Genomic DNA, 26,335 nt, shown 5'->3' with positions numbered 1-26,335 from the left:
AAGGCATGTGCCACCAAGCCAGGCTGCTTGCACTCTTTTCCTTCCTTTCTTTTTTATTTTGTGGGGGTGGGGGATTCGAGAGAGGGATTCTTTGTGTAGCCTTGGCTGTCCTGGAACTCATTCTGTAGACCAGGCTGGCCTGGAACTCAGAGATCCACCTGCCTCTCTCTCTCCTGCGTGCCGGGATTAAAAGTGTGTGCCACCACACCTGGGCAATCCATTCCTCAAACTACTTGAACTTGCTCAACTCTCGAGGAGCTCGGTTTAGTACCGTCCTTTGACAGCAACTTGTGTTGTCAGCAGAACCCAAAGACCCACGCCGAAGCCATCTTCCTCTGGGGATCCAGTTAGGTCTTCAAATCCATCCTCTTCCGCAGAAAGTGGCACCTGTGTCCCACCCCTCTCCGACTGTACAGGAGTCAGCAAACTGTCCAGTTGGGCCCACCCAGTCGAGACTTCAGCTGTCTCGGCCTGAACCAGGAGCGTCAAGAACCGAGCGCCGCCCGGTGGGTGGGCGGGCAGTCGGCAGAGAGCAGCCAGCGCGGCTTGGCGGCGGGGCGGGGCGGGGCGGGGCCGCTCTGGGCTCAGCCCAGAGCCGGGAGGGCCGAGGCCACCGGAAGAGTCGCGGTCGCCAGCCGAGCGCCGGGAGTGGGGAGCGGAAGCGGCGGCGGGCGGCGCTGGGACCCGGGAGCGGCCGGAGAACAAGGGAGCTGGCGCCCCGGTCGGCGGCTGAGCGGGGCTGAGCAGCGGGCCGCGCCGAGCGCCGCCGCAGAGAGAGGCCCGGCCCCGCTGCCCGAGCAGGCCGCGCGCCGCGGGGCCGAGGCCGGAGCCATGGGCGAGACCAAGATCATCTACCACCTGGACGGGCAGGAGACGCCGTACCTGGTGAAGCTGCCCCTGCCCGCCGAGCGCGTCACCTTGGCGGACTTTAAGGGCGTTCTGCAGCGGCCCAGCTATAAGTTCTTCTTCAAGTCTATGGACGACGATTTTGGGTGAGGATGGCCCCCGCCCCGCCTCCAGGGAGCCCCTGCCGCTCCGCTGCTAGGGGCCAACGCGGCCAGTTCGGACTTCCCTCGCTGCACTGGTTTCTAACCCGCTTGCAGCAAGGGAGCGACTTGGTCACTTGGGATCCAACAGACTCCCGATCACCTCTTGGAGGCCTTGCCCCCCTAGTCCAGCGGGACCCTAAAAAATCGGTTCCTACCATTCCAGCCCCCTCACTCTCCACGGATCAGCGGCCCCCATAGACGTACATCCTTTCCACTCCAATCCAAAGTCAGAGCCATCAGCCCTCCTTCCAGGTGCCACCTTTTAAGCATAGAGTTGGGGTGTGTTGACACCCAGCCTGTCCTCCCCATCCTCTGAGCTCTGCAAGTCAGAGCCTTATTTGGAGTGTGCTGTATCTACGGCCGCAGCCGGTGGGACTTTGAACTGGAGAAGGAGTTGGGGGGGGGGCTTCTGCCAGACTAGATACTGGACCTGGTGTTTATTGAGCTGTCTCCCCTCTCCCCTGGGCTGGCCTGGGTGTTGCCTGACCCGGAGGAGGAGTCCTCACTAACCAGGTGCTGGGGCATTTTCTTGCCAGATGGTGATCCCAGAGATGTTGCACAGGGCTTCAGAGCCTGGATGGGAAGGCCAGGAAGGGCCTATTTGTGTTCTCTTGTCTTCTTCCCCTCCCTACCCAGCTGCAGTTTGGGAGCAGGGACTGCCCCTTTGAGGGAGGTTGGAATGTTGGAGCCTGAGCCTGAGGGTTCTGTAGCAGCTGGCCTGAGAGCACACACACACACACACACACACACACCCTCTCCCAGGGCCTGAGACATCACACACACACACACACACACACACACTCTCTCTCTCTCACACACACTCTCTGTCTCTCTCTCACACACACTCTCACACACACACTCACACACACTCTCTCTCTCTCTCTCTCACACACACACACACACACACACACACACACTCCTCTTCTGGGCCCTCCAGGTCTGAAGGTCCCTCTAATGCACTTGCCTGAGGCCTGCACTGTGCTTGCAGCTGAGGCCCCAGAGCTGGGTGAGGGGAGACATTCTTCTCCCCAGTGTTCATTAGTCTGGCTTCTCTCCCAAGGCCGGCCCTCCAAGCCCCAGGAGGCAAGCACCTTCTGTCTCCTCCCTGGCTTATTTGTCATCTTCTGCACTGGCCCAGCATTTGATGGCCTTGGTGGGCTGTGTGGCAGTGTTTTGTCCAGTGGAGAACAGATCTGATTATTCCTGATTATGTTCTTGCCCCGGATGGGGACTCCAGTGTGGTGTGATTGTCTGTATTTAGAGCAGGCATACCTGGTTGAAAGATCTTTTGGGATCTGTCTGGAAGAGCTGGGGATAGGGGGTGGATGTCTCAACCTGGCTTGAGCAAAATAAGGAGAACGGCCTGAAGGAACTGGGATAATATTTCAGGCTATGCTGGGCCAGATGCCTCGAGAGATTAGAATAGTCCTGTGTCTCCACTCCCACTTGCCTCTGCCTCCCAAGCAGACCACTGTGGGCTGCTTCCTGCCTTCCCAAGGTTGTTGTGCGAGCAGGCCTAACTACAATATAAAAGGCCTTCCATTGCATCTGCTCATCGTTCACAGAATATTTTTCTTTAAATATGCTGTCCACTCTTTTTTCTTAGTGACTGAACTAATAATGTGATATCAACTACAGGCCTGATTATGTTTCTATTTATTTCTAAACCATATCACAAATAAATAGTAAACTATTGAACTAAGCAATGTTTATCATGTGCCACCTGAAGCCATCTTGTATCCATCCATGTTCCTTTGCAAAATATCTTTTGGCTGTTCTAGCAGGGTTGAGAACAATGCTAAGAATGAATGGATGTGATTAATTGGCTGGTTCATCTCCTCTCCCCAACACACACACACCCCAAAGATAAATGAGCAAAAGACCCAGTAGGGCTCTCCTGTTACAGAGGACTAATAGCGAGGATTCTGGTCACAGTTTCTTTCTTTCTCTTTTTTTTTAATTTTACAAACTCATCATCTGGTCATTCACTGCACATCTTTCATCTCTGAATCCTCATACCAGCCTGTGAGATAGGCACTAATACCCCCACTTTGCAGATGAGGAAACAAGAATGCAGAAAGCCTGAATAGCTTGCTCTATGTCACAACTGGTAAATGACAGAGATTGCCTGATATGGGGGAACCTCACTCCAAAATCTAAAGTCTTGATCATACCACTTTGGGGGCATGTATGTGTGTGTATATATCAGAGAAACAGAGAGAGAGAGAGAGAGAGAGAGAGAGAGAGAGAGAGAGAGAGAGAGAGAGAGAGAGAGAGAGAGGAGTGAGGAATACTATGTAAATGACCCTTTTGTAGCTTTTCCTCGTCAAAAAGGTAGTAAGCATTGGCACACTGGGAAAGTAACAGGGTACCCCAGCCAGCCTAAGCCAGTGGCCCCTGTTGAGGAGAAAACATGTCAGAGGAAGAAGCCTGCTGCACCTCAGCCTCAGAGGTTCTGAATGTGAGACCTTAAGAGTCCCCACTCCCATCTGATCTCCAAAAATATTTCTCAGGCTCGGGGTGAACTTAACTCTCTTAAATTACTTGGTAGAACCAATCAAGGCCTTGCCATGGCTACCCAGCTCTACCACGAGGGTACAGTCTAAGGTCCCCAGCGCTGCTGAAGTACAGCTGATCACTGTGAGTCAAGAGAGGCTTGTGGACCTGTTGGTGTCCCCCAGGAAGAGTGTGGATGGGGAACTCAGTTACACTTTCCCACCACAAGGACATAGAATCCATGCTGTGTGTCACATGTACCCTCTTGTCTACAAGTTTGGAGAACCAGGGACCAGGCTGCCTGCTAGGTCTGGGCTGCTTTCCTGGGGTCACGGTGGGGTCTAGCACGGTAGGAGCTAGATGGAAGGGAGGACAGTAGGCTCAGCTTGGAAGCTTCGCTGTAAGTTCAAGAATGTGAGTGTCACAAAGAAACTGCTGTAAGAGTGGGGGGGGGGTCTAAGCCTCATGGCTTCCTCCCTTGCTGTATTCCCAGAACTAAGCATGCGTCCTCCTCTAACCTGAAGTCACATTTGTCTAGCTCTGTACTCCTGGGGTAAGTGATAGGGTAATGGCCCACAACACTTTCCATTCCCATCTCTGGCCCCAAACCATAGTTGATATCTAACTCCTGGCCCTGGCACATTCCCAAAGCCAAACCACATGCCATGACTACTTTCTGTGGTCCCTCGTGTCCCATACTACTTTCCCCCACCCCTCATAAACCCTTACATCTGTCATCAAACAGGAGAAAGAAATGTGACAAGAGTGAAGAGAGAATAGAAGTCAGAACCAGGCTGGGGTTCAATTGTAACATGAATAAGTTACCAAATGCCAGTTTCTTTTTTTTTTTTTTTTTTTGGTTTTACGAGACAGGGTTTCTCTGTTTTGGAGGCTGTCGGTCCAGCCTGGCCTCGAACTCACAGAGATCCACCTGCCTCTGCCTCCCAAGTGCTGGGATTAAAGGCATGCGCCACCAACGCCCGGCAAATGCCAGTTTCTTAATTCATGAAGTGAGAATTATATTGTCTACCTAGTCATATATTTTTACGTATACATATACACTTCTTTTTGAGGCAGGGTTTCTCTGTGTATCCCTGGCTGTCCTGGAACTTACTCCGTAGACCAGACTGGCCTTGAACTCAGAGATCGGCCTGCTCTGCCTCCCAAGTGCTGGAAATAAAGGTGTACGCCACAACCATCCGACTTTTTTGGGGGGGGCAAAATTCTATGTTCTAGCTATGGTAATACACGATATAATAGATAAAAATGCCAAGTTACACAGGTTGGGATTTAAACACCAGCTTTCCACTTGCTAGTGGTGTGTTTCGGTGGGTTGTTGAACCTAGACTGTTTCCCACTTCGTGAGTGAGAATGACAAGATGCTACAGGCACTTAGCATAATGCTAGGCCCATAACGCCTGCTCAGTAAATAAAATAAAAATTGTCACTGATAATTTTCTTCCTTTTGGGGGTGGCCTCAAACTCACTCTGAAGCTAAGGATGACCTTAAACGGATCCTCCTGCCTCCACCTCTCTAGCTCTGGATTACAGGCACCACAGCCATGCCCAGTCGAATGGGGTCGTGAATGCTAGGCAAGCATTCTGCTGTCTGAGCTACATCTTCGGCCTTCTGTCTTCCTTATTGTTTGTTTGTGACAGAATCTCATAATATTGCCCAGCCTCACCTCATAGTCTGCCTGCCTCAGCCTCCCAAGTGGTGACTGTGATTACAGATGTGTACCGCATAGATGCTTACAGATGTGTACCGCATAGATGCTTAGGAAGGCCTTCTCTTCCCTGCTTCCTTAAACTCCTTACCCACACCTGTCGGAACAGTCGGGGTTTCTAGTTGAGAAGTGAATAACAGTAAGAATTGCAGTGCCTTTTCCCAGTCGCAGGTCAGAGGGAAAAGGGAAGTCATGCGGGGAACAGGAGAAGTGCTCTGGAGGTTCAGAGGTGTGGCGTGGGGCCATTACAGTTTCCAGTCTCCTGATGGCCAAGTCGGTGCTCTAGCAAGGCAGTTGGCCCAGATATGGCCCTGCCAGAGGGGCGGCCCAGAGCACAGTGTGTGTTCCCGACTTCTGACTCCTCCCGGAAGCTCCTTCTTGTCTGTCCTACTTGGAGGTGCTAAGGATATGTCCCTAGTCCCTCCTCACAGCCACTTGACCTCACATTTAGGACAACATAGGTTATGGGGATCCTAAATTTCTACATCAGAAAGTTCTCTCTGACATCCTCCTTTCCCTGCAGAGTGGTGAAGGAAGAGATCTCGGACGACAATGCCAAGCTGCCCTGCTTCAATGGCCGGGTGGTGTCCTGGGTAAGGAGCCTCTCCAGCTGTGTGTCTGTGCTGGCTGGAGGGAGGGAAGGCTTCGTTAAGGTTGCAGCTAGTGATTTTATGCCTCCGTATCTGAATCTGTCTTTAGTTATCTAATGATTTCCTAGTTTTCGGCCTTTAATGACATGTTAGAGAATAGTGGAAGGATGAGAGGGGAGAAGCAGGAAGACATGATAGAGATTCAGAGGTCTGCTGTGTCCATCCAGACACCTACTGTCTGCCAGTGGGCATCCTCCGGGCTGTGCCCGACCCCTGCTGCCCAAGCCTGCCAGCCCCTCTCCCTCATGCACCTGGCCAACGGCCCTCGTGGGCATGTCTTCTCGCTCTCACTCTCCAGTCTTTCACGTCCTGCTGGAAGCAACATCTTGCTTTTCCTTGGCACCCCTGTGATCACTCATTTTCTTGGCAGCTGGTATCTGCTGAGGGCTCGCACCCAGAGCCAGCCCCATTCTGTGCCGACAACCCATCAGAGCTGCCACCTTCAATGGAACGCACAGGAGGCATCGGGGACTCTCGACCCCCATCCTTTCAGTAAGTGTGACTTAAAGGAGGGAATGGCCCCTGGGGGAATCTCAGCTCAGCCCAGAGCTGCAGAAGGGAGCCCTCAACCTGCTCTCTTCTCCACCAAGTCTTCTCTACCCTTTAGCCCTCATGCTAGTGGAGGCAGCCAGGAAAACCTGGACAATGACACAGAGACCGACTCCTTGGTGTCTGCCCAGCGAGAGCGTCCCCGACGGAGGGATGGCCCAGAGCACGGTGTGTATTTTCCACTTCCAGCGCCACCCGCAGCTTGCGGCCAGCTCCCTGCCTGCCTCTTTACCCTATGTCCTTAGTTATGGACATGCCTGGCTCCTGATCAGCCCCTGGCCTGCCCGCCTCATACCCCTCCTTCCCTACTTTGGACCTACCTCCCTTGCAGCAGCCCGGCTCAATGGAACTGCGAAGGGGGAGCGGCGGCGGGAGCCGGGTGGCTATGACAGTTCATCCACCCTTATGAGCAGTGAGCTGGAGACTACCAGCTTCTTTGACTCAGATGAGGACGACTCCACCAGCAGGTGGGGCTTGACTTCCATAGGCCTGGGGTGGGAGTGAGGGGGACAGTTGGCCCACGAGGAGGCCTGAATTCTGTTGATACTTCACCTCTGGGAGGGACGTGGGCATCGTGTTGGGACCAGGGCTGCACAGTGCCTCTTACGGGGGGCCAGGATGGGCCAGCCTGGTGGGGAACGACTTTGGGCCCCACAGGTTCAGCAGCTCCACAGAACAGAGCAGTGCCTCGCGCCTGATGAGGAGACACAAGCGGCGGCGGCGGAAGCAGAAGGTCTCTCGGATTGAGAGGGTATGGGCTCTCGGGCTGAGCGGGGCAGATTAGGAGTCCTCCCGGGCAGGACCAGAGCTCCTCCTGGAAACCCCCTGTTTGGTTCGGGGTTTGGAATCTAGTGGGTAGGGGTGGTGGTCTGAGGAAGAGCCAGATGGGCACGCCCGCCCCTACCTGCTGCTCATAGCCACTGTCTCTTCCAGTCCTCGTCCTTCAGCAGCATCACAGACTCCACTATGTCGCTCAATATCATCACAGTTACTCTCAACATGGGTGAGTCTGCTGAACACCAAAGCACCTCTGCTGGGATGGCAGAAGGGCTTTCTGGGAAGTACAAAATGCATTTTCGGGGGCTTGGGGTGGGATCTCAGTGGCAGAGTACAAGGCCCAGGGTCCCATATCCAGTACGGGAAGAGCAATATGTGTTCCTTGTTCTCCTGTTGCTTTTGTATAAATACTGACTGACATAATCATTTCGGTATTTCATTGTCAGGGCTATAACAGAGAAACACAGAGAGCTGTGTGACTTGGGAGGTTTCCTGGGGAGGTGATTTCTGAGAGCCTTGGCCCTGCTCATCTTGTCATAGCACCCTTAACTCTCTGACGTCTGACCCTTCACAAGGCAGCTGGTGCCTGGTGGCTCAGCAGGTGGTCCTGCCACTGAGCGTGATGACAGGCTTCAGTCCCCAGAACCCACATGCTGGAAGGAGAAAACCGACTCCCACAAGTTGACTTCTGACCCCCCCACACACACAAACACAAAAGCGTGCCCTCCACAACAAAGTGAATAGATAAAAATGTAATAAAAATGTTAAAGGCAGTTAAAAAAAGAGCTTAAAGAGTCTGAGTTTTAACTACTGCTTAGGAAGGGCACTTAGGTCTTGCTGATCTGTAAAATAAGTCTGGAGTCCCTGCCCCATTACCAGTAGGAAGATTGAAAGCATGTTTAAATGTATACACTACACTGTACAGTAATATTTACACAGTTAGTATGCCAGTTGTGGCCTCTTTCTACCCCATACTAATAAGGGGCTGGAGATCTGCCTTGTACTAATGGGTAAGAGCCCTGCCCTTCTCAAGATGTTAAATCATTCCCTGCAGAAAAGTATAACTTCTTGGGCATCTCCATTGTGGGCCAAAGCAACGAGCGAGGTGATGGAGGCATCTACATTGGCTCCATCATGAAGGGTGGGGCCGTGGCAGCTGATGGGCGCATTGAACCAGGAGATATGCTGCTACAGGTACCATTTGCCTCCCTGGGTGGTAGGGTAGCGAGAAGTCCCTACTATCTGGAGGAGTCCCTAACCCAGCTCCCCTGTCCATCTCCTGAGCCCAGCCTGTTACCTCACTCCTAGTCCTTTTTCTCAGGTGAATGAGATCAACTTTGAGAACATGAGTAATGACGATGCCGTCCGAGTACTTCGGGAGATCGTACACAAACCGGGGTATGAGTGGAATGGGATTCTGGGGAAGGTAGGGCAGGCATTTCTGGAAGGGGGCGTGGTCTGGCCTTCATACATCCTGCCTTTACTAGGACAATCTTGTTTTCAGGCCCATCACTCTGACTGTAGCCAAGTGCTGGGACCCAAGTCCACGTGGCTGCTTCACATTACCGCGGAGTAAGTAGACAAGGGATTCAGCCCTAAAGTTGGTGCTGGTATATGTCAACTCTGTTGAGCACCGTAGTGGGCAGGGTGGGCAGCCTGTGACTCCTCGTCCTCCCTGCAGGTGAGCCCATCCGGCCCATTGACCCTGCAGCCTGGGTCTCTCACACTGCAGCCATGACAGGCACCTTCCCCGCCTATGGCATGAGCCCGTCTCTGAGTACCATCACCTCCACCAGCTCCTCCATCACCAGCTCCATCCCTGACACAGAACGTGAGTATTCAAGCCTGTCCCTGGGGCCCAGCAGACAAGGCCAGGCAGGAGGACTGTTCCCCTTGGACGCCGCAGAGGGCCTTTGAGGGGCTCTACTCATTCCAGGCACCTCACGCTGAAGCCCTTCCCCAGTGGGCACTTAGAGCTGCTCTGAACGTTATCTGCTTCCTTACGTATGGTGAGTGTCCACAGAGCCTGAGTTTCCTCTCACACAATGGGACTACCAGTATATACTTGACCAGGTTCTTGTGGTGTTTAATAAGAGGGTTTAAGTAGAAGGTTATTCCCGTGGGGCATGAAGTAAGCACTCGTTTTTTTATTGTCATAACATGTACATCTGTGCTGTGCTAAGCGCCTTCATGAAATCATTGAATTATTCGTTCACATATTCTTATTTAGACATTGAAATAGTCATTTTTCCAGAAGGGAAAACTGTCCAAGAGGTCACTATTGGGCTTGTCATTGTTGAGTGGCAGAGCTGGGACACCACTCTCATCTTCCTAACTCCGCGGCTCCTGTCTGCCTCTTCCCCCAGGGTTAGATGACTTCCACCTCTCCATCCACAGTGACATGGCGGCCATTGTAAAGGCTATGGCCTCTCCTGAATCCGGGTTGGAGGTTCGAGACCGCATGTGGCTCAAGATTACCATTCCCAATGCTTTCATTGGTGAGGGAGCCTGTGTGGGGAGCCATGGAGCAGGGCAGGGGTGGGGGACCCAATCTCCCCCTTGGGCTACTCTTTTGAACTGTTAATTGCCCCAGCCTCCCAGCTTCTTTGAAGCCAGAGGAACCCAAATCAACTGGCAGCCTTATCCCCAGGCTCAGATGTGGTGGACTGGCTGTACCACAACGTGGAAGGATTCACGGACCGGCGGGAGGCCCGCAAGTACGCCAGCAACCTGCTGAAAGCTGGCTTCATCCGCCATACCGTCAACAAAATCACCTTCTCTGAACAGTGCTACTACATCTTTGGTGACCTCTGTGGAAGTACGTGCCTCCCTACCACCTTCGGGGGTTTTTTCTCCCTTTTCTAGAGACAGGGCCTTGCTGTTTAGAGTATACTGGCCTAATACCAATGTGTAGCCAGCTGGACTTTGAACTTGCAGAAATCTTCCTGAGTGTTGGATTATTAGTGCATGCCACCACCATGCACAGAATCTTCCACCTCCTTGTCTCTGGATGGGAAGAAGGATGTGGTATGTGATATGACAGCTGACCCCAGGAAACCTAGGTAGGCTCAACAGTGCTGGGGTCTTGTTCACAGCTTGAAGGCCTTCTGACATAAGCAGCCCAGTCTAGCCTCTCCCTTGGTCTGCCATCTCTCTGTTGAACCTGTCTGGTGCTTGACATGGTGCCGGTGGTTTCTGAAGTGTCAACCCATTCCACTCAGTCCTCACCACTAGGCAGGGTGGGGGTGGGTACTGTCCATGTTATCAAATGAGGAAATAGAACTATTGGTGTAAAATAGGCTACCCTAGCCAGGCAGCGTTTGCACACGCCTTTACTCCCAGCACTTGGGAGGCAAAGGCAGGCGGATCTCTGTGAGTTCGACGACAGCCTGGTCCACAAAGCGAGTTCCAGGACAGCCAGGGCTACACAAAGAAACTCTGTCTCGAAAACTCCCCCTCCCCCCCACGCAAAAAAAAATTGACCCTGAGAGGGTGCAAAGCCATTGAGCATAATGGAGCTGAACACCCTGTGGAGACCCCTCCTTCTCGGTAGTCTCCAGATGACCCCAAGCAGACATTGCTGTTCACATCAGCCCCTAAGTCCCAGCCCCAGTACCAGCAGCCACCTGTGCCCAAAAGAGATTCCCTTCACACCTGTGCTGGCTGGCATCCCCAACAGCTGACTCAGAGTGCTTCTGGGACTAGAGTGATCAGTACTACACAACACTGTCCCTTGGTAGAGGGTGGGGTCCCTGGCCCTCAGCAGTTCTTAGCGTTGTGATGGACTTTGCACTCTGGCACTTCTGTGTTCAAATGTTAGCTTTACCCTTACTATGCACATATGTAAAAGTTGCCTATGGTATGTGTGCATGTGTGATATATATATATATATATGTATATATATATATGTATGTATGTATATATATATATATATATATATATATATATATATATATATAATGTTGTTTTGTTTTTCGAGACAGGGTTTCTCTGTAGCTTTGGAGGCTGTCCTAGAAATTGTTCCGTAGACAGGCTGAACTCAAACTCACAGAGATCCACTTGTCTCTGTCTACCTAGTGCTAGGATTAAAGTTGTGCTGTTCATATATTTAATTACTTATAAAAAGAACAGTTTTCTTTTCACATTCCATTATCTGAAATTGGGTCTAGCTTCCGTCAATTGTTTATAGACTCAAAAAACTGGATATTATTGATATTGTTAGCAGACAGGGCCCCAGACAGCTATGGCAGCTTTGCTCAAAAGATGTTTCCTTCATGGGCCCAACTGGGTCCTCTAACAAGGCCACCCAAGGCTCAGCCAGGATGTACTGACAGAAAAGACATTTCCTTTGAAGAGGTCACAGTCTGCTGAGCTGGGAATGTGTTGGGCTCAAAGAGGAACTGTGTGCTCACCCTTCCTGGAGTATACTGTTGGTCCCCAGGACAGCACTCTACAGGCTAAAGACATCAAGAGCTCTTATGTTTGAGCCAGTACAGGCCACTGCTGTCTTTATGGTCTGCATTGTTGCCATTGGTCTCTGGACAAGTTAGTGGCTCAGCTGCCAGGCTCCATAAGTGATTTCAGAGCTCCATAGCCTGGCTTCTTCCTGCAGAGCTGGCTGGATCACCTTGGGCCTTGGAAGGAGCTCTAATGGTATAGATGGCCTCTCCAGAGCAATTACAGCTTTCTTAGAATTCAGGTGCACGTGAGCAAAGGACCCTGGGCAGGCAATCAGCCCTAGCTGCCCTTTCTACTCCCTTCAAGGAAGTTCTAGCTCTTGTGAACACGGCTTGCCTTTAGGAAGCGCACAATTTCAAGGATAGAAGAAAGTCAGGAGGTAGTTTTGATGGTCAACGGGTGCCCTTTCTGGCTGCAAGCAGGGTGGAAAGGCCTTTCTGGCCCTTCCTATGCCAAAGGAGGCCTTAAAAAACCATTGTGTTCATCTAGGACTCTGTCGCCTCCTCTTTCTCCTTTAATTTACCTATTGCTGAGTATTGGGTTGGCTGACCTCTCAGTCCTGCTGGAATGACACAGGTGCACCCCTCCCACACAGCCCCTTCTGGACTCCTCTTTTGAGACAGGGTCTTACTACATAACTCTGGCTGTCCTGAAACTTACTGTGTAGACCAAGCTAGGCTTGAAGTCTCAGAGATCTGCCTGCCTCTGCCTCCTGAGTGCTGGGATTAAAGGAGTGGGCTATCACACCCATCTCATTCTGAACTTTTATTTTTAAGAATTATTTTCATTTTTGTGTGTATGAGAGTCCTTTGTCTGCATGTATGTCTGTGCACCAAGTGCATGCAGAGCCCAGGAAGGCCAGAAGTTGCTGGATCCCTAGAACTGTAGTTAGAGCCAGTGCTCTTAACCAATGAGCCATTTGTCCAGCTCCGTATAGTGTGCTTAACAGTACAACACCTGGAGGCTTCTAATGCGCCAGCCTTCTGCATTCCCTGCCTTTATTTCCTCTCCACAGAAGAGAAGCTGGCAAACAAGGTGAGAGCGGGTGGCTGGGTGGGGTCGTTTTTGTTGTTTTATTTTTGCTTCATTTTTTGTTTGATTTTGGAGTTTCACTTTTCAGGTTTTTTTGAAATGTCTGATAATGAAACCCAAGCTGGCTTCAAAGTTCTCACTTAGCCCATGGTGGGCTTGAACTCATGTCAGGTCTCTTGCCTCAGCCTTCCTGGTACTTAGTGAGACTGTGAAGGCACCAGGAATTACATATTGGGATTGCCTGTAGAGCTGCTGGGAATGGCCAAGGTGATCTGCAGGCCCTCCATTCTGGCCATAAACTTAACACTGTTGTCTGCTGTCTATTTTCGGCTGGACACCTCCTGATTGTGGGCGTGGAACACAAAATAGACCAAGTCTTCTTCCCACAGACATGGCCAACCTGTCACTTCACGACCATGATGGCTCCAGTGGCGCCTCTGACCAGGACACACTGGCTCCTTTGCCGCACCCAGGGGCTGCCCCTTGGCCTATGGCTTTCCCTTACCAGTACCCGCCACCTCCACATCCCTATAATCCACACCCAGGCTTCCCAGAGCTGGGCTACAGCTATGGCGGGGGCAGCGCCAGCAGTCAGCACAGTGAAGGTAAGTCAGAGAATCAGCAGAAGGCATCTGCAGGGGACCCAGGCCACCACTGTGCCTCCATCGTGGCCCTGTTTGTTCCCTACAGGCAGTCGAAGCAGTGGCTCCAACCGCAGTGGCAGTGACCGGCGCAAGGAGAAGGACCCAAAAGCTGGGGACTCCAAATCAGGTGGTAGTGGCAGCGAGTCAGACCACACTACCCGCAGCAGCCTGAGGGGGCCACGGGAGCGGGCGCCAAGTGAGCGCTCAGGCCCAGCAGCGAGCGAGCACAGCCACCGCAGCCACCATTCGCTGACGAGCAGCCTGCGCAGCCACCACACACACCCGAGCTACGGCCCGCCCGGAGTGCCCCCTCTGTACGGTCCCCCGATGCTTATGATGACCCCACCGCCTGCAGCCATGGGGCCCCCAGGAGCCCCTCCAGGCCGTGACCTGGCCTCGGTGCCCCCGGAACTGACGGCCAGCAGACAGTCCTTCCGCATGGCAATGGGAAACCCCAGTGAGTTCTTTGTGGATGTGATGTGATCAGGGCCCCTCCCGCTCCCGCCCCCCCAACCCCACCCCCACCCCGAGCCGGCTGCATCCCTTTCTCCATCAGTCGGTCTTTTTTTACTTTGGTACCTAAAAGGGAAATAAATGGAACTAACTGCTACTGCTTGCTGGTAGCAGCAAGGATGAGGGGTCTCTACTCATCCATGCTACAGCCCCCTAACCGGCCTCTGTCCCAGCTGGTTCCTCTGCCCACTAACCAACGCCCATTCCACCTGGTTTGGGCTTCCCAGGATTTTTCATATCCCTGGCTCTGCACTGCTGGTCTTGCTTCCTGATGCTTCACTCTCGCATTTAGGAGCTGACCCCAGTGGTGTCACACCTTTATGCCCACTCCCCCCCCCAACCTTTTTCCTACCTCCTCAAGCATGTATGCAGAGATCTTGATTTTATCCCACCATACTGACACCAAAAAAACGGCCTTTCCCTTCCTAACTGCCCTGTCCATGGCTGTAGTCCTTCACCCTACATCTGTAGCACCTGTAGTAGGCATCCATGCTGTCTGTCCCTTCTCGAACCCAGCCCCAGTCAGAAGCCCAGAGCCCCAACCCACCCCCATCCCCGGTGCTGGGCCACTAGTGGCTTCCAGGAAGTATCTCTGCTGGGCCTGGACCTCCATGCCTGTCCTGTGTGCTGGTTCCCGCAGATCTAACCCTACTAACCAACAGGCTCTTCTAATTTCTGGGCCTGAAACATTTTTTCTTCTTTTTCTTCCTTCAAATTTCCCTGGGCCTGGAGCAGCCAAGAATTTCGGGCTCTTTGACTTTCTGTGAGTCCCCAGGAAAGGGAGGCCCAGCCTCCAAGGAGACCAGGAACTCTGCTTCAGCAGCCCCTCAGGGCTTCCAAAGGATGTCCAGCCCCCACACCCACACTGCAAGGTCACTAGACTTCTGGGAAAGACCACAGCTTCACCCAAGCATGACAGACCATGTTCTTTCCAGAGAGCAGTAGAGAAGTTTTCTCCCCACCCCTCAGGCACACACACACACACACACACACACACACACACACACACACACATCTATGCAAGTTTACATGAGCCTCAGGGCTGGTCCCTGCCCAGAGGGCTGGACCCTTTCTCCAAGTCATCTCCTAGATAGTGGGGCTGGTCCCTAACTGCCCTCTCCCCTGCCAGCATTCCCTCAAGCCTTCCACACACATTCTCAATATCTTGGTACTTGGATAAAGCCCAAAAGCTGGGCTCAACCGAGGGCTGCCCAGGTAACTTGACAAATGGTTCTCTACTTGGCTCCTGTCCCCACATGTCCTTATGCTGCCCTGCCTTCATCTTCACCATGATACCTGGGGCGGAGGCAGGGAACACAGGCCAGTTGAAGTCCTACAAGAGGACTCATGGGACTTCCAGACAGTTCCAGTTCTTTTTAGAATTGTTTTCCACCTTAAATCACAATTTTCCTTTAAAACTCCACTACAAACTCTACTGACTTATCCAGACTCATATTTTCAGGGCAAGGGTGTCGGAGCTGGGGATGTAGCTCTGCAGTAGAGGCTTGCCTAGTGGGCCCTGGGGTTCAGTCCCCAGAAAATGCCTCCCCCATCAAGATGTCCTTAGTGCATGTTTGGGGGCAAACCGAGGTAGTGATATTTTGACATTCATTCGTTTTAACAAATATTCCTAGGATTTTAATGAGCAAAGGGCTGTGTTAGAAGCATGACTCGGTCTTACTTGTCTTCAGTACTCTGATTCTGCCATATTCTCCAGAACCCCACCACAGTGCTCATGAATTGGATGCCAGTGTTCCATGTCCTCATCTTTGACTCACTTCTCTTTCTTTGCCAAAATAGTGTCATCCATTCTCTTTTCAATTGTTGTTGATATGCTGGCCATTTCTAAATACCAATTTCCAACCCCAGCTTTCTCTGCTCTTCAGATCTCTTCATTATCCACTGGACATCTCCATATGTCCCTAGCACAGTATTATCCCTCTTGAATCCCTGTCCTGGTGACTTTCATCACATAGGCCCACCAGCCAGGAACATTTATGGGCTTAAATCCCTTCTTCCTACCTGGTATTAGTCAGCATATCACACCCTTCTACTCTGACACTCTTTCTGAAGTTCAGCTGTTCCTCTCCCTTCTTAATTTACAGAGCATGGGATTTGGAGTCAGGTTGGTTTGGGTTTGAATTCCAGCTCTGCCATTTTTGGTTGTGTAATAGTTATTTAACCTCTCTGGAGCCTCAGTCCTCCTGTATGTAAAATGATGATAATAATACCTACCTCACAGGGTTGTTGTGAGGATTTAAATTAGATATTGTACGAAAAGTGCCTAGCACAGTGCCTGGCACACAATAGAGTAGGTGCTCAATAAATGGTAGCTATTATTATTATTATCATTACTAATTTACTCTAAACTGGCAAACATTTAGAGTGTGTTGGGAAGAAAAGGCTTTTGCAAAGATAGACTTGAAACCTTGAATGGTGCTCAAGGGTTAGAAGTATCTGGTTTTGATCACTGAATCATGTCCCAAAGTGACAGTCTTTTCAGAAATGTCAGGTCTTCATCCTGTTACATCCTGGCTTTTGGAAGGAGGTTGCTAGGAACAGTAAGGTTTGCAACCAGATTTCCCCACCCCATCCCCTTCCTTTCCACCATGGAAGTCTTCGGGCTGCACAGCAACAGGATGTCTCTGCCTACTGAGAGACAAGAACCAAATTTTCTTAGTTTGGCAAGAACCAGGCAGGCTGTTTGTGTCCAAGGTTGGCTCCACCTCATTCTCAGTTTGGATAGCATGAGAGGTGGAATTTCTTAATTCTGTGTCCAACTAAATTGGGGTGGAGTCAAGACAGGGTCTCTTATGTAGCCCTGGCTGTCCTAGAACTCCCAACGTAGACCAGGCTGGCCTCGAACTCATAGAGATTTTCTTGCCTCTGCCTCCCGAGCGCTGGAATTAAAGGAGTGCACCGCCAGCACACAGTCACAGGTTTAGCTGAGAAAAGCGTTAACTAGTTTTGCCAAGATTTGTCCTCCTCTTTTCTTTGGATAATTAGTCCTGGGAAAGGGCTCGGTCTTGACTGTAATCGATACGTATACCTTGGAAGAATCAATCCTGGTGTTAAAAAGCAGTGAATTCAGCTCTAACAGGCTTATGCCAAGTTGTGTTTGTAAAGTGAGGATAGCCAGTCTTCGGAATCTGGAAACAATTACAGATTACAGTAATTCAAAATTTACAACTGGTTTCGACAAACAGCTTTGATCTCTTAAAGCCTACCGAAACAATCTAACTAGGAATTGGAAGGATTGCAGAGACTATACTCCACGTGATACTCGGTGAAGCAAATGAATGGATGGAGTGTACTACGACGCGTGTTGCAAGCAAGACGCACTAATGCCGGCGTCAGCTCTCTCGAAGGCTTTCGGTAGTTGTAGTTTTGCTAAACCTAGGGCGCTCTGATTTAGCAGTTTGAAAGCTGCAGGGGCTGACGGGACTTGTAGTCGCCGCTGGCGGCAAGCGCGCAGGCGCAGTTGAGATCAGGGCGGGGCGGGGCGGGGCGGGAGCACTGCAGTGAAAGCCGAGGCAGCGGACTGGCGAGCAGGGGGCGGGCGGACATCTTGGGATCCGAGAGTCGCCAGGCCGGCCTTGTGGGGGCTGCTGACTCCAGGTGAGCTGGGAAACTGGACTTATGGGCCCTTACCAGGCCGGCGAAGGCGCCGTGGTCGCCGGCCGTGCTCTGCTTTGCGCTGGGTGCAAAACTGCCCGCACCCGGGAGTGGCCTCAGTCTTCAGACCCGGGAGGGAGCGGACGACCGGGCGGTGGTGCCTCGGGCTCGAATGCAGCAAGGGCGGAGAGCGACGCCCTCCAGTGACCCGCCGGGCGTCTCTGGGGAGAGACAGGGCCCGAATCCTAGAGCCGGGACGCCGCGCGGCGCCCCCACCGCTAGAATCCTGACAGCGCTCAGCCCTGAGGCTTCCCATCTCCCCCATCCCCCCAGGACAGTGACATCCCCTTGTGCCACTCCCTTGGACAGTGACAGGTCTCGTACCTTGCGATATCCCTTCCTCCTATTTACCCCCACGGCTCTTTCTCCCCAGACCTGTGACAGCCCCCGCATGCCGCGGTGCCATATCCCCGGCCTGGATATCTCCTCCCTTGGCTGAGAAAACCCCACCGGCTTCTCAAGCCTCACTAACCGCAGAGTAGGCCTTGTCTCTCAGCTTTCCCTTTTTCTACTGTCACTGTCTCCGCCGATTTTTGCTCCTCAAAGCTCCTATGACCTTTGCTATAGGAGAACTTCTTTAGGGCCTCGCACAGCCGTCTTTGCTGCTGGGTGTCACCCTAGTGTATTGCTAGCAATTACAGCTAACCATTCCCTTAACTAAATATTCATTTTTGTCCAGGACACACACACACACACAAAACCACCCCCCAGTACAACTAACCATTCCCTTAAATATTCATTTTTGTCTAGGGGACACACACACACACACAGCCGCGGTTCCAGTGTCCTGAGCTACCTTCTACTTGTTACTGTGGACTTAGTCCTTTGCTCAGGACTCAGCCTCCATTTTGCATTTTTTTTTTCTCTCAGCTTCTTTGGAAATGCGAGCTGCAAATGAGTCCACCACCTTAAGAGACTTGTCATTGGTCTTGGGCTTATTTTCCAGTTTCAGAAAGCCTGTTAAACTAACCCCTGTGAAATTAATGCCTGGGCTAATCCAGAAAATCTAGAACCAGATTAACCTCTTTTCTCAAATAGTCTAAATTAGTTTTGACTGAAATAATTTGAACAATTGAGGCATTCTACTATCTCTGCCCATTGCTTATAAGTACCAGGCCTGAAATGAGTTTCTGGTGGATAGATCACAATTTAAATGGGAGGATTAATGCTGCACACAGACCTTATATTTATTGCACTTCGACATTTTGAAAGGACAGTGACCAGAAATAACTAGTAGAGGCTCAGCGATTTAAAGAGTACTTACTGCTCTTCCAGAAGACTTGTTCAGATCCCAGCACCCACGTCAGGTGGCCCTCTGCTTCATGTGTAGCTTCCGTGCACGGTGCACACTCTGGCATGTGCATACATGATGGCAAAAATGAAATCTTTTCTAGGAAGAACTGTAATAAGCGACTTGGGTTATTAAGTGTGTTTTGTCAGCACTGGGTCCTCTGCTCCTTTGCCTGCTTCTACCTCACTGTCCTGGAAAGATGTGCCTGCTTCAGCACTTTCCTGGCTCCATGTTAGAGCCTAAGGGCCTGCTTTCCTCCCCCCAGCCCCCTCCTGCACACCCTTTCCTGGAATGTATAGACTTCTAGAGGTTCATGCTTTGCTGCCTTCTAGGAACGGTAGTTAGTGCTTGCTCTAAAGGTTGTGCCTGGTGAAGGTCCCAGGCCCAAGCCAACTAGAGTAATTCCTACCGCCATTCCTTCATTCGCAGGCAGGCCTTTTCAGTGAGTCACTGGAAGGAGCCTGAACGAGAGCTGCACAGCAGGGGGGTTGAAAAGACTCCTTGCTGAGCTCAGCAATGTGAAGAAGGGGTGGGGGCTACTCTCTGGTCCCACCCTTGGAAAAGGCTAGATGAAAATGGCCTTAATCATGGGCCCCACACTCTGAAATTGCTTTCTCCTGTCCAGTGTGGAATAAACAGGAACTGGAACATAGCTGAGGGGGTCGGGCTTCCCTGCAGGGTCACTTGCTAAAGGATTGAGTCAGGAAAAAAGCCCAGTTTGTACAGCCCCGCTGGGGGCTTGGGCAAGGGCTCTGGAGATTTCCCTTACTCTCCCCCACCTTCCTTCACAGGTCTGTTCTCAGAGCAATGGGCCACAGAGACTGAGCTGCCACCATGATTGGGGGTTTATTCATCTATAATCACAAGGGGGAGGTGCTCATCTCCCGGGTCTACAGAGATGACATCGGGTAAGTTCCTTGGTTGAGCATGCTGTGCCCCAACCTCCCTGTCACCTCAGCCTGAGCATGCAGTGTAGCCTGGTTTCCATTAGCCATTGGCCTCGCATTGAGACTCGGGCCCTCGGAATGACTCCCCCATCCCCAGCCGCCAGGCTTAGGAATGAATCCCCGCCCTTCCTGTTCCTGTATCTCTGAGGCTTAGGTCTGGTTGCTAACGATGAGTGCTTTCCCAGTCAGGTTGATTCTTCCTTTCAGGAGGGAGTGCTATCTGTCTCCAGTGGGTGTAGTTAGTACCAGGGCGGGGCACTAGTCCATCCAAATCTTGCTTTCAAAGTGCTTCTCATATTGAGAGCCTTCCCTAGATCCCTGTAAAATCCTCTTTGGTCTGTTGACTTGGCTGTTCTCACTTCTGGGCCCTTCCTGGTTGTGAACAGGCTTGAGGTGCTCTGTGGGCCATGCTGCCTTTGTCCTACATCCCTTAGACCTGACAGAGACTCCCCGCAGCCTTGCTTCTCCCTCTAAGATCCTCCACCGCTCTAACCTGAGGCTAGGCTCCTCTGGTACTTCCTACCTTGTGTTTCTTTCTCAGAGAGCTTGAGAGAAATAGTCACCGAATAGATCTGCCGTAGCTCTCCCTCTCCTCTCTTCTTGTCTCCCTGGCTGATGAGCTAGCTTGGTGTGGCCTCTGTGGCTGTACTCATTGCCTGTTGTAAAGCTGAGCTAGACTTTGTGGCAATGCCTAGCCTGAGTGAGCCTGGCTGGTCCCACGCACTCCTTCCTCCTACCTCTGATGGTCCTGGTTGATGCTGTAGCGAGGCCACAAGACTCCCTGCATGCCTCCGTGTGCTCCCCTACCAGCTGCCTGTCTGCTGCCCCCTCATGGTATGTGCTGCCCCGCCCTTGGTGTGTTGTGTGTCGTCTAACCCTATCTCTCCTTGCTGTCACTCTCCTCTTCTTGCTGACGTCATTTCTCTCATCCCATCTCATTGGCTGATGTAGCAATAGGTAAGCAGCCTGTCACGCTGCCACTCAGGTACAGGCGGGTAGGGGGTCCTGCTCCCCATAATTGTTTTCCTTCATCTTTTTTCATCCCCTTAACTTCTGGAGTTGGATTTTAGTAAAAATTGGGTGGCACAGTCCATAGCCCCTTCTCACCCTATAGGATAGAGTCTTCCCTGAGGTCATAGTAGCTTTGCCCAACTTTCAGAGGAGTTGGCTTTCTCCACTGGTGGGGCCAATAGAGATCTTTCTCTTCAGGGCCTGCAACTTCCTGGAAAGCTAGAGAGGTGACAGCTGGGCTATATCTAGGAAGTTGAAGTCAGCCCTGGGAGTTACTTTAGTAAAGCTACATCTACCCTTCCATCATTATCATGTGACTCCCTACTTCTTATGGCCTGCAGATAGCAGCCCAACACAGGCCTTCTTCCCATGACCTTACCAGGTGCTATAAGAAGGGAGCCCTGGCCGGGCGTTGGTGGCGCACGCCTTTAGTCCCAGCACTCAGGAGGAAGAGGCAGGTGGATCTCTATGAGTTCGAGGCCAGCCTGGTCTACAGAGCGAGTTCCAGGACAGCTTCCAAAGCCCTGTCTTGAAAAACCAAAAAAGAAGGAAGCCCTGGTGGTTTAAGTCTTGATTTTTTAATATATGCCATTTCAGTAATGTGGGGGTTGGAGATGCCAGCATCTGTAGGTGGCCCTCATGGGGTGAGGTCTGCCTAGATGCTGAGCAGTCTCTTCGAATCTTTTTCCCTCAGGAGGAATGCAGTGGATGCCTTTCGGGTCAATGTGATTCATGCACGGCAGCAGGTGCGCAGCCCTGTCACAAACATCGCTCGCACCAGCTTCTTCCATGTTAAGCGGTCCAACATCTGGCTTGCAGCAGTCACCAAGCAGAATGTCAATGCTGCCATGGTCTTCGAATTCCTCTATAAGATGTGTGATGTAATGGCTGCTTACTTTGGCAAGATCAGTGAGGAAAACATCAAGAACAATTTTGTGCTCATATACGAGCTGCTGGATGGTGAGGCATTCAGGGACTGATGGCCTTGGTGGGGATTAATCTAATTGGGAGGGATCTGTAGACTCCAGCATACTGGAACTTTGTTTCCTGAGCCTCTGATCTCTTAGGTGATGATCTCTGTCCTTGATGTGGCCAGTCCAAATCACACCTAAAGACGGTTTTGAAGTAGAATACAAAAATAGGCCAGCAGGTGGAGTGGGGACGTTTTGGTCTTTGATGGGGCTGACCATGAGGGGTTTGGCGGTTGAACCTCTGTATTAGCCTCGCCTTTGGAGTTTGAGCCTTAGTTCACAGACCGTCTTCCCAGCTCTCATCTCAACACTTCTCAGAGCCTGGAGAAGAGGAAGTCTTAGAGGTCCCCTTTGGCTGTCCTCTTAGAGTCTATGACTGCTTCCCCTTTAACATCTGTTTTCTGGAGAAAACGAGGACTCATGATTCTTTTAGCCTCTTACCCACTGGCCATGTGACTTTTCTGTGATTTTTTTTTTATGTTAAAAAAAGTTCTATTTTCTTACGAAGAGCAAATCATAGACTGGGAACTTTAAGCGGGAAGACCTTACTGCAGATGGTTACACATCAGGACCTGTGCTGGCCAGGTATAGCCAGGCTATAGGAAGCATTGGAATGAAGGAAGGAGCCTTTGGTTTTCTCTAGAGGCTAGTAATTCCCTTCTTTATGTTTCGTTTTTCTGTTTTTGAGACAGGCTGAGGGTGGGTACGTGTGTGCATACGTGTGTCTGTCTGTCCTCTGTCCCTGGCTGTCCTGGAACTGGCTCTGTAGACCAGCCTGGCTTTGAACTCGGAGATCCACCTGTCTCTGCTGTGGAGTGCTGAGATTACAGGCGTGTGCCGATGCCTGGCTATAATTCCCTTCTTTTTGCAGAGATTCTGGACTTTGGCTACCCGCAGAACTCAGAGACAGGTGCACTGAAAACCTTCATCACCCAGCAGGGCATCAAGAGTCAGGTACTTAAGTGAACAGAACACAGATCGGGTGAGCCCCAAACTCCATTCCTTCCAGTTGGTCCCCAACTTCATCCTAGCTGACTCATGGGCTTGCACTAGACAGGAAGTGCTGGCCTCAGCCTCCTGTCATGACTGCAGGCCACTTTTGCCCTGGGTAGTTCTCCTACCCCAGAAGCTGCCAACTCAGCCTCTCTATTACCAGGAATGCAGCTCAGTTGGTTTCTTTGCACCAAAGGCAGGGGGCGTGGCTGCTCTGGAGTCCTTGTGGGCTCTCCTCCAACTCAAGCCTCATAGCTTTCTCCTTTTTTTTTCTTACTGTGCTGCTTCCTGTTGTAACCTCCTGGCTCCCCTGCGGCCCCTAGCATCAGGTACGTTGTTACTCACAGACCCTGCCCTGTAAGGTTGTGAGGAAGGGTGGGTTACAGAGTAATGAACAGAAAGGAGAGCGATGAGGTTGGAGTCGGGAGAGGGTACTGGAAGGGGGGAGAGGAGTGGGGTCATTGGCCACCTTTACCCCATATAGACAAAAGAAGAGCAGTCGCAGATCACCAGCCAGGTGACTGGGCAGATTGGCTGGCGGCGGGAAGGCATCAAGTATCGCCGAAATGAACTCTTCTTAGATGTTCTGGAGAGTGTAAACCTGCTAATGTCCCCACAGGGTAAGTGCCTTCTCATGATGAAATGGGGGGGGGGGGCAGACCCTGGCCTTCCTGTTTGCCTTAGCTGCTCCTGTCTGTCTGTCACCAGGGCAGGTGCTGAGCGCCCATGTGTCAGGCCGGGTGGTGATGAAGAGTTACCTGAGTGGCATGCCTGAGTGCAAGTTTGGAATGAATGACAAGATTGTCATTGAAAAGCAGGGCAAAGGCACAGCTGATGAAACAGGCAAGAGGTGCGTTCCTGGGGGCTCATGGGAAACAGGGCTGGGGGGGCCTAGTGACCCACAGATTCCTTTGAACTTCATTTCTTCCGCAATTGCTAACTCTGTCTTTCCAAGAGCATCAAATGGTAAGATAGATGAAGGGACTGCCCTTGTCCTCAGAGAATCCCGGCATCAGGGTTCTCAGGTGGTAATGAACCTGAAGGCTCTCCTCACCTCCAGCTGCAGGGCAGGGGTCCCAAGTCAGAGAGCTGTTCTGATAGCTGCCCATAACCAGAGTGGCTAGCCTGCTGGGGCATGATCTCTTAGTCTGTCACAGACTGTACCTGGCAGAGCTCTGCTTCTGTTTGCAGCGGCAAGCAGTCGATTGCCATTGATGACTGCACCTTCCACCAGTGTGTGCGACTCAGCAAGTTTGACTCTGAACGAAGCATCAGCTTCATCCCACCTGATGGAGAGTTTGAACTCATGAGGTGCCTGCCACTGGGGTGTGAGGAGGGAGGCAGGGGTGCATCCGGAAGAAGTGGGAGGAAGAGAGACCAGCCCTGGGTATCTAATCTGTTCTCTCCTCCAAAGATACCGTACCACCAAGGACATCATCCTTCCTTTCCGGGTGATCCCATTGGTGCGGGAAGTGGGACGCACCAAACTGGAGGTCAAGGTGGTCATCAAGTCCAACTTCAAGCCCTCACTTCTGGCCCAGAAGATCGAGGTGAGGACAAGGGACTTGGAGAGGGCACACTTGACTCGGGAGTAGGGACAGAGAGCAGTAGGCCTTCACAGAGCTCACTGACAATTGTGTCACTCCTAGGTGAGGATCCCAACCCCGCTGAACACAAGCGGGGTGCAGGTGATCTGCATGAAGGGGAAGGCCAAGTACAAGGCCAGCGAGAACGCCATTGTATGGAAGTGAGTCTTGAGGAGGCCACAGCCTCCAAGATGCCATAGTGCACCTTCCCGTTGTTAAGTTTCACCTTCTGTCCTCTTATGTGGGTTATGGGTGAGAGAAGTGTGCCTGCTTTTCTAGGATCCTGTGTTTGTATTGTCAGCCTTGAGAGAGGGGAGGGGGGAGAAAAAGAGAGTATGTGTGGGAGAGAGAGAGAGAGAGAGAGAGAGAGAGAGAGAGAGCGCACCTGCACTTGAACTTGTATATGTGTCTATTTTTCAAAAGTATTTCCCACTGGCCCTTGTCTTATGTCTGAAGCATACAATCTGGGTAAGGGAGGGCTCACCCATATGTGTAAGAAGAAACTGAAGCCACAGTGCTTAAGGTGTAACAAGAAGTTCTCCGGGCCCTGACCTCACAACCCTGACACCACCCATAAGCTCATATGTCCTAATTCCCTCTCCCTCTCCATGCTTGAAACAAGCAATCCCTACTTTGAGAATTCTCCAAACTACCACAGGCCACCACTGCCCATTACCCCTGTGTTCCTAGGATCAAGCGCATGGCAGGCATGAAGGAATCACAGATCAGCGCAGAGATTGAACTTCTGCCCACCAATGACAAGAAGAAGTGGGCTCGACCCCCTATCTCCATGAACTTTGAGGTATGGCGGGCGAGTCTAGTGCCATGGCTGGGTGTGATGGGAAATTCAGGGCTCTTTCAGATCACTCTATGCTCCTTAGGGTGAGGAAACTGGGAAGTGTCTTGAATTGATAGACCCATCCTCTTTAAGCCCCTTAATAGAAGTCAAAATTTAATCTGACAGAAAGCTTTGACTTCTCTTGACTTGTCACAAAACAGTTCTTGAGAAACATTTAGATTGTTTGAAAGACGGTTAAGAGAATTTTGTTAGAGGCAAGACGAGCTGACTTTGCTTTGTGTGAATTAGACATATCATAGTCTCCCTTCATTTTTGCAGTCCATAGTTTTGACTAGGATAAGTATGTCAAAGGTAGTTCTCTGATTACCTCCTGACATTAGAGGAATGATTATCATCACAGCTGGGGCCTTCTTCAGACATGAGATGATCATAGTAAGTCTTCACTTGGTAGCCTAGTGAGCTCCCCAACCCCAAAAACACGTGTGGTAGATGAGGGAGGTGAACCGTGGAACTTTCCAGAGTAGATCCACTGTGATAGGAAGGCCATGTTCCTAACTGGAGCTGTCCTCTGCCCAGGTGCCATTCGCGCCTTCTGGCCTCAAGGTGCGCTACTTGAAGGTATTCGAACCGAAGCTGAACTACAGTGACCATGATGTCATCAAATGGGTGCGATACATTGGCCGAAGTGGCATTTATGAAACCCGCTGCTAGCTGCCTAGTGGCAGCTGGCCCAGCTCCCCACCCACTCTTTTCCACAGGTCCAAGCACCCCAGTGACCACTCGTCAGTGTCTTTCCTCCCTCCCGCTTTGCTGCCTTTCCTTTACTCTGGCCCCTGAGTATAGGTCTGAACCAGCCACAGTGGGATTGCTAAGGCGGTCCCCGGCTTCCTAGGCAGGGTGGTTTCTGAGGCTTCTCTTCCGTCTGTCTGTCCTGGCCTAGTGCCAGGCCCTGAGTTTTGTGACCAAAGCCAGGTGGCCCCCTCTCCTTTCTACCCTTGTGGCCACACCTCTGCAGTGGGAAGGTTGACAACCCCTCACCTCAGAGCTCCCCCAAAGGCCAGTAACAGATCCCCAGCCCTTAACCCCTACTCTGCTTTGGGATAGTATGCTTCGTTTTGTACACATGTGACTTCGTCCAGTTATAAACCCAATAAACTGTAGAGTGGA

At 51.5% G+C, this 26,335-nt stretch overlaps 2 protein-coding genes across 4 annotated transcripts; both read left to right on the top strand.

Moving 5' to 3' along the window:
- Positions 1-613: 613 nt before the first annotated feature.
- Dvl3 (dishevelled segment polarity protein 3) lies at positions 614-16,234 on the top strand. 2 transcript variants are annotated; one of them, XM_040751080.1, is made up of 16 exons: positions 614-992; positions 5,796-5,865; positions 6,293-6,414; positions 6,530-6,639; positions 6,806-6,938; positions 7,129-7,222; positions 7,405-7,474; positions 8,303-8,442; positions 8,570-8,646; positions 8,753-8,820; positions 8,930-9,079; positions 9,615-9,746; positions 9,899-10,066; positions 13,128-13,343; positions 13,429-13,839; positions 14,631-16,234. In XM_040751080.1, exons 1-16 carry the CDS (start codon positions 832-834, stop codon positions 14,660-14,662), a joined length of 2,154 nt encoding a protein of 717 aa, XP_040607014.1. In that variant the 5' UTR covers positions 614-831; the 3' UTR covers positions 14,663-16,234. The 2 variants fall into 2 exon arrangements, with proteins under 2 accessions (XP_040607014.1, XP_040607013.1); XM_040751079.1 differs by having other exon boundaries at positions 615-992; positions 6,803-6,938.
- A 1,139-nt stretch (positions 16,235-17,373) lies between these two features.
- On the top strand, positions 17,374-26,335 carry Ap2m1 (adaptor related protein complex 2 subunit mu 1). 2 transcript variants are annotated; one of them, XM_040751081.1, is made up of 13 exons: positions 17,374-17,513; positions 19,653-19,769; positions 20,760-20,765; positions 21,514-21,779; positions 22,662-22,744; positions 23,107-23,112; positions 23,268-23,403; positions 23,492-23,633; positions 23,975-24,094; positions 24,198-24,333; positions 24,433-24,530; positions 25,060-25,171; positions 25,745-26,335. In XM_040751081.1, the coding sequence occupies exons 2-13, from the start codon at positions 19,696-19,698 to the stop codon at positions 25,877-25,879; spliced, it is 1,314 nt and encodes a 437-aa protein (XP_040607015.1). In that variant the 5' UTR covers positions 17,374-17,513; positions 19,653-19,695; the 3' UTR covers positions 25,880-26,335. The 2 variants fall into 2 exon arrangements, with proteins under 2 accessions (XP_040607015.1, XP_005071704.1); XM_005071647.4 differs by lacking the exon at positions 20,760-20,765.

Source organism: Mesocricetus auratus, unplaced genomic scaffold, assembly GCF_017639785.1.
Source record: "Mesocricetus auratus isolate SY011 unplaced genomic scaffold, BCM_Maur_2.0 Super-Scaffold_100008, whole genome shotgun sequence".
In the NCBI taxonomy this organism is placed as follows: Eukaryota; Metazoa; Chordata; class Mammalia; order Rodentia; family Cricetidae; genus Mesocricetus; species Mesocricetus auratus.
Note: the sequence above shows the minus strand (reverse complement) of the source record. Positions and strands in the feature narration are given on the sequence as shown.

What these genes read in the sequence shown, in the direction of transcription:
- Dvl3 (XM_040751079.1), top strand. Translation starts at nt 832, where the DNA reads ATGGGCGAGACCAAGATCATCTACCACCTGGACGGGCAGGAGACGCCG. An exon ending in GAGGACGACTCCACCAGCAG is followed by an intron (nt 6,939 to 7,128) that starts GTGGGGCTTGAC and finishes TGGGCCCCACAG; the next exon opens with GTTCAGCAGCTCCACAGAAC. An exon ending in CAGCAGTCAGCACAGTGAAG is followed by an intron (nt 13,344 to 13,428) that starts GTAAGTCAGAGA and finishes TGTTCCCTACAG; the next exon opens with GCAGTCGAAGCAGTGGCTCC.
- Ap2m1 (XM_040751081.1), top strand. Translation starts at nt 19,696, where the DNA reads ATGATTGGGGGTTTATTCATCTATAATCACAAGGGGGAGGTGCTCATC. An exon ending in CATATACGAGCTGCTGGATG is followed by an intron (nt 21,780 to 22,661) that starts GTGAGGCATTCA and finishes TTCTTTTTGCAG; the next exon opens with AGATTCTGGACTTTGGCTAC. An exon ending in TTCTGGCCCAGAAGATCGAG is followed by an intron (nt 24,334 to 24,432) that starts GTGAGGACAAGG and finishes TGTCACTCCTAG; the next exon opens with GTGAGGATCCCAACCCCGCT.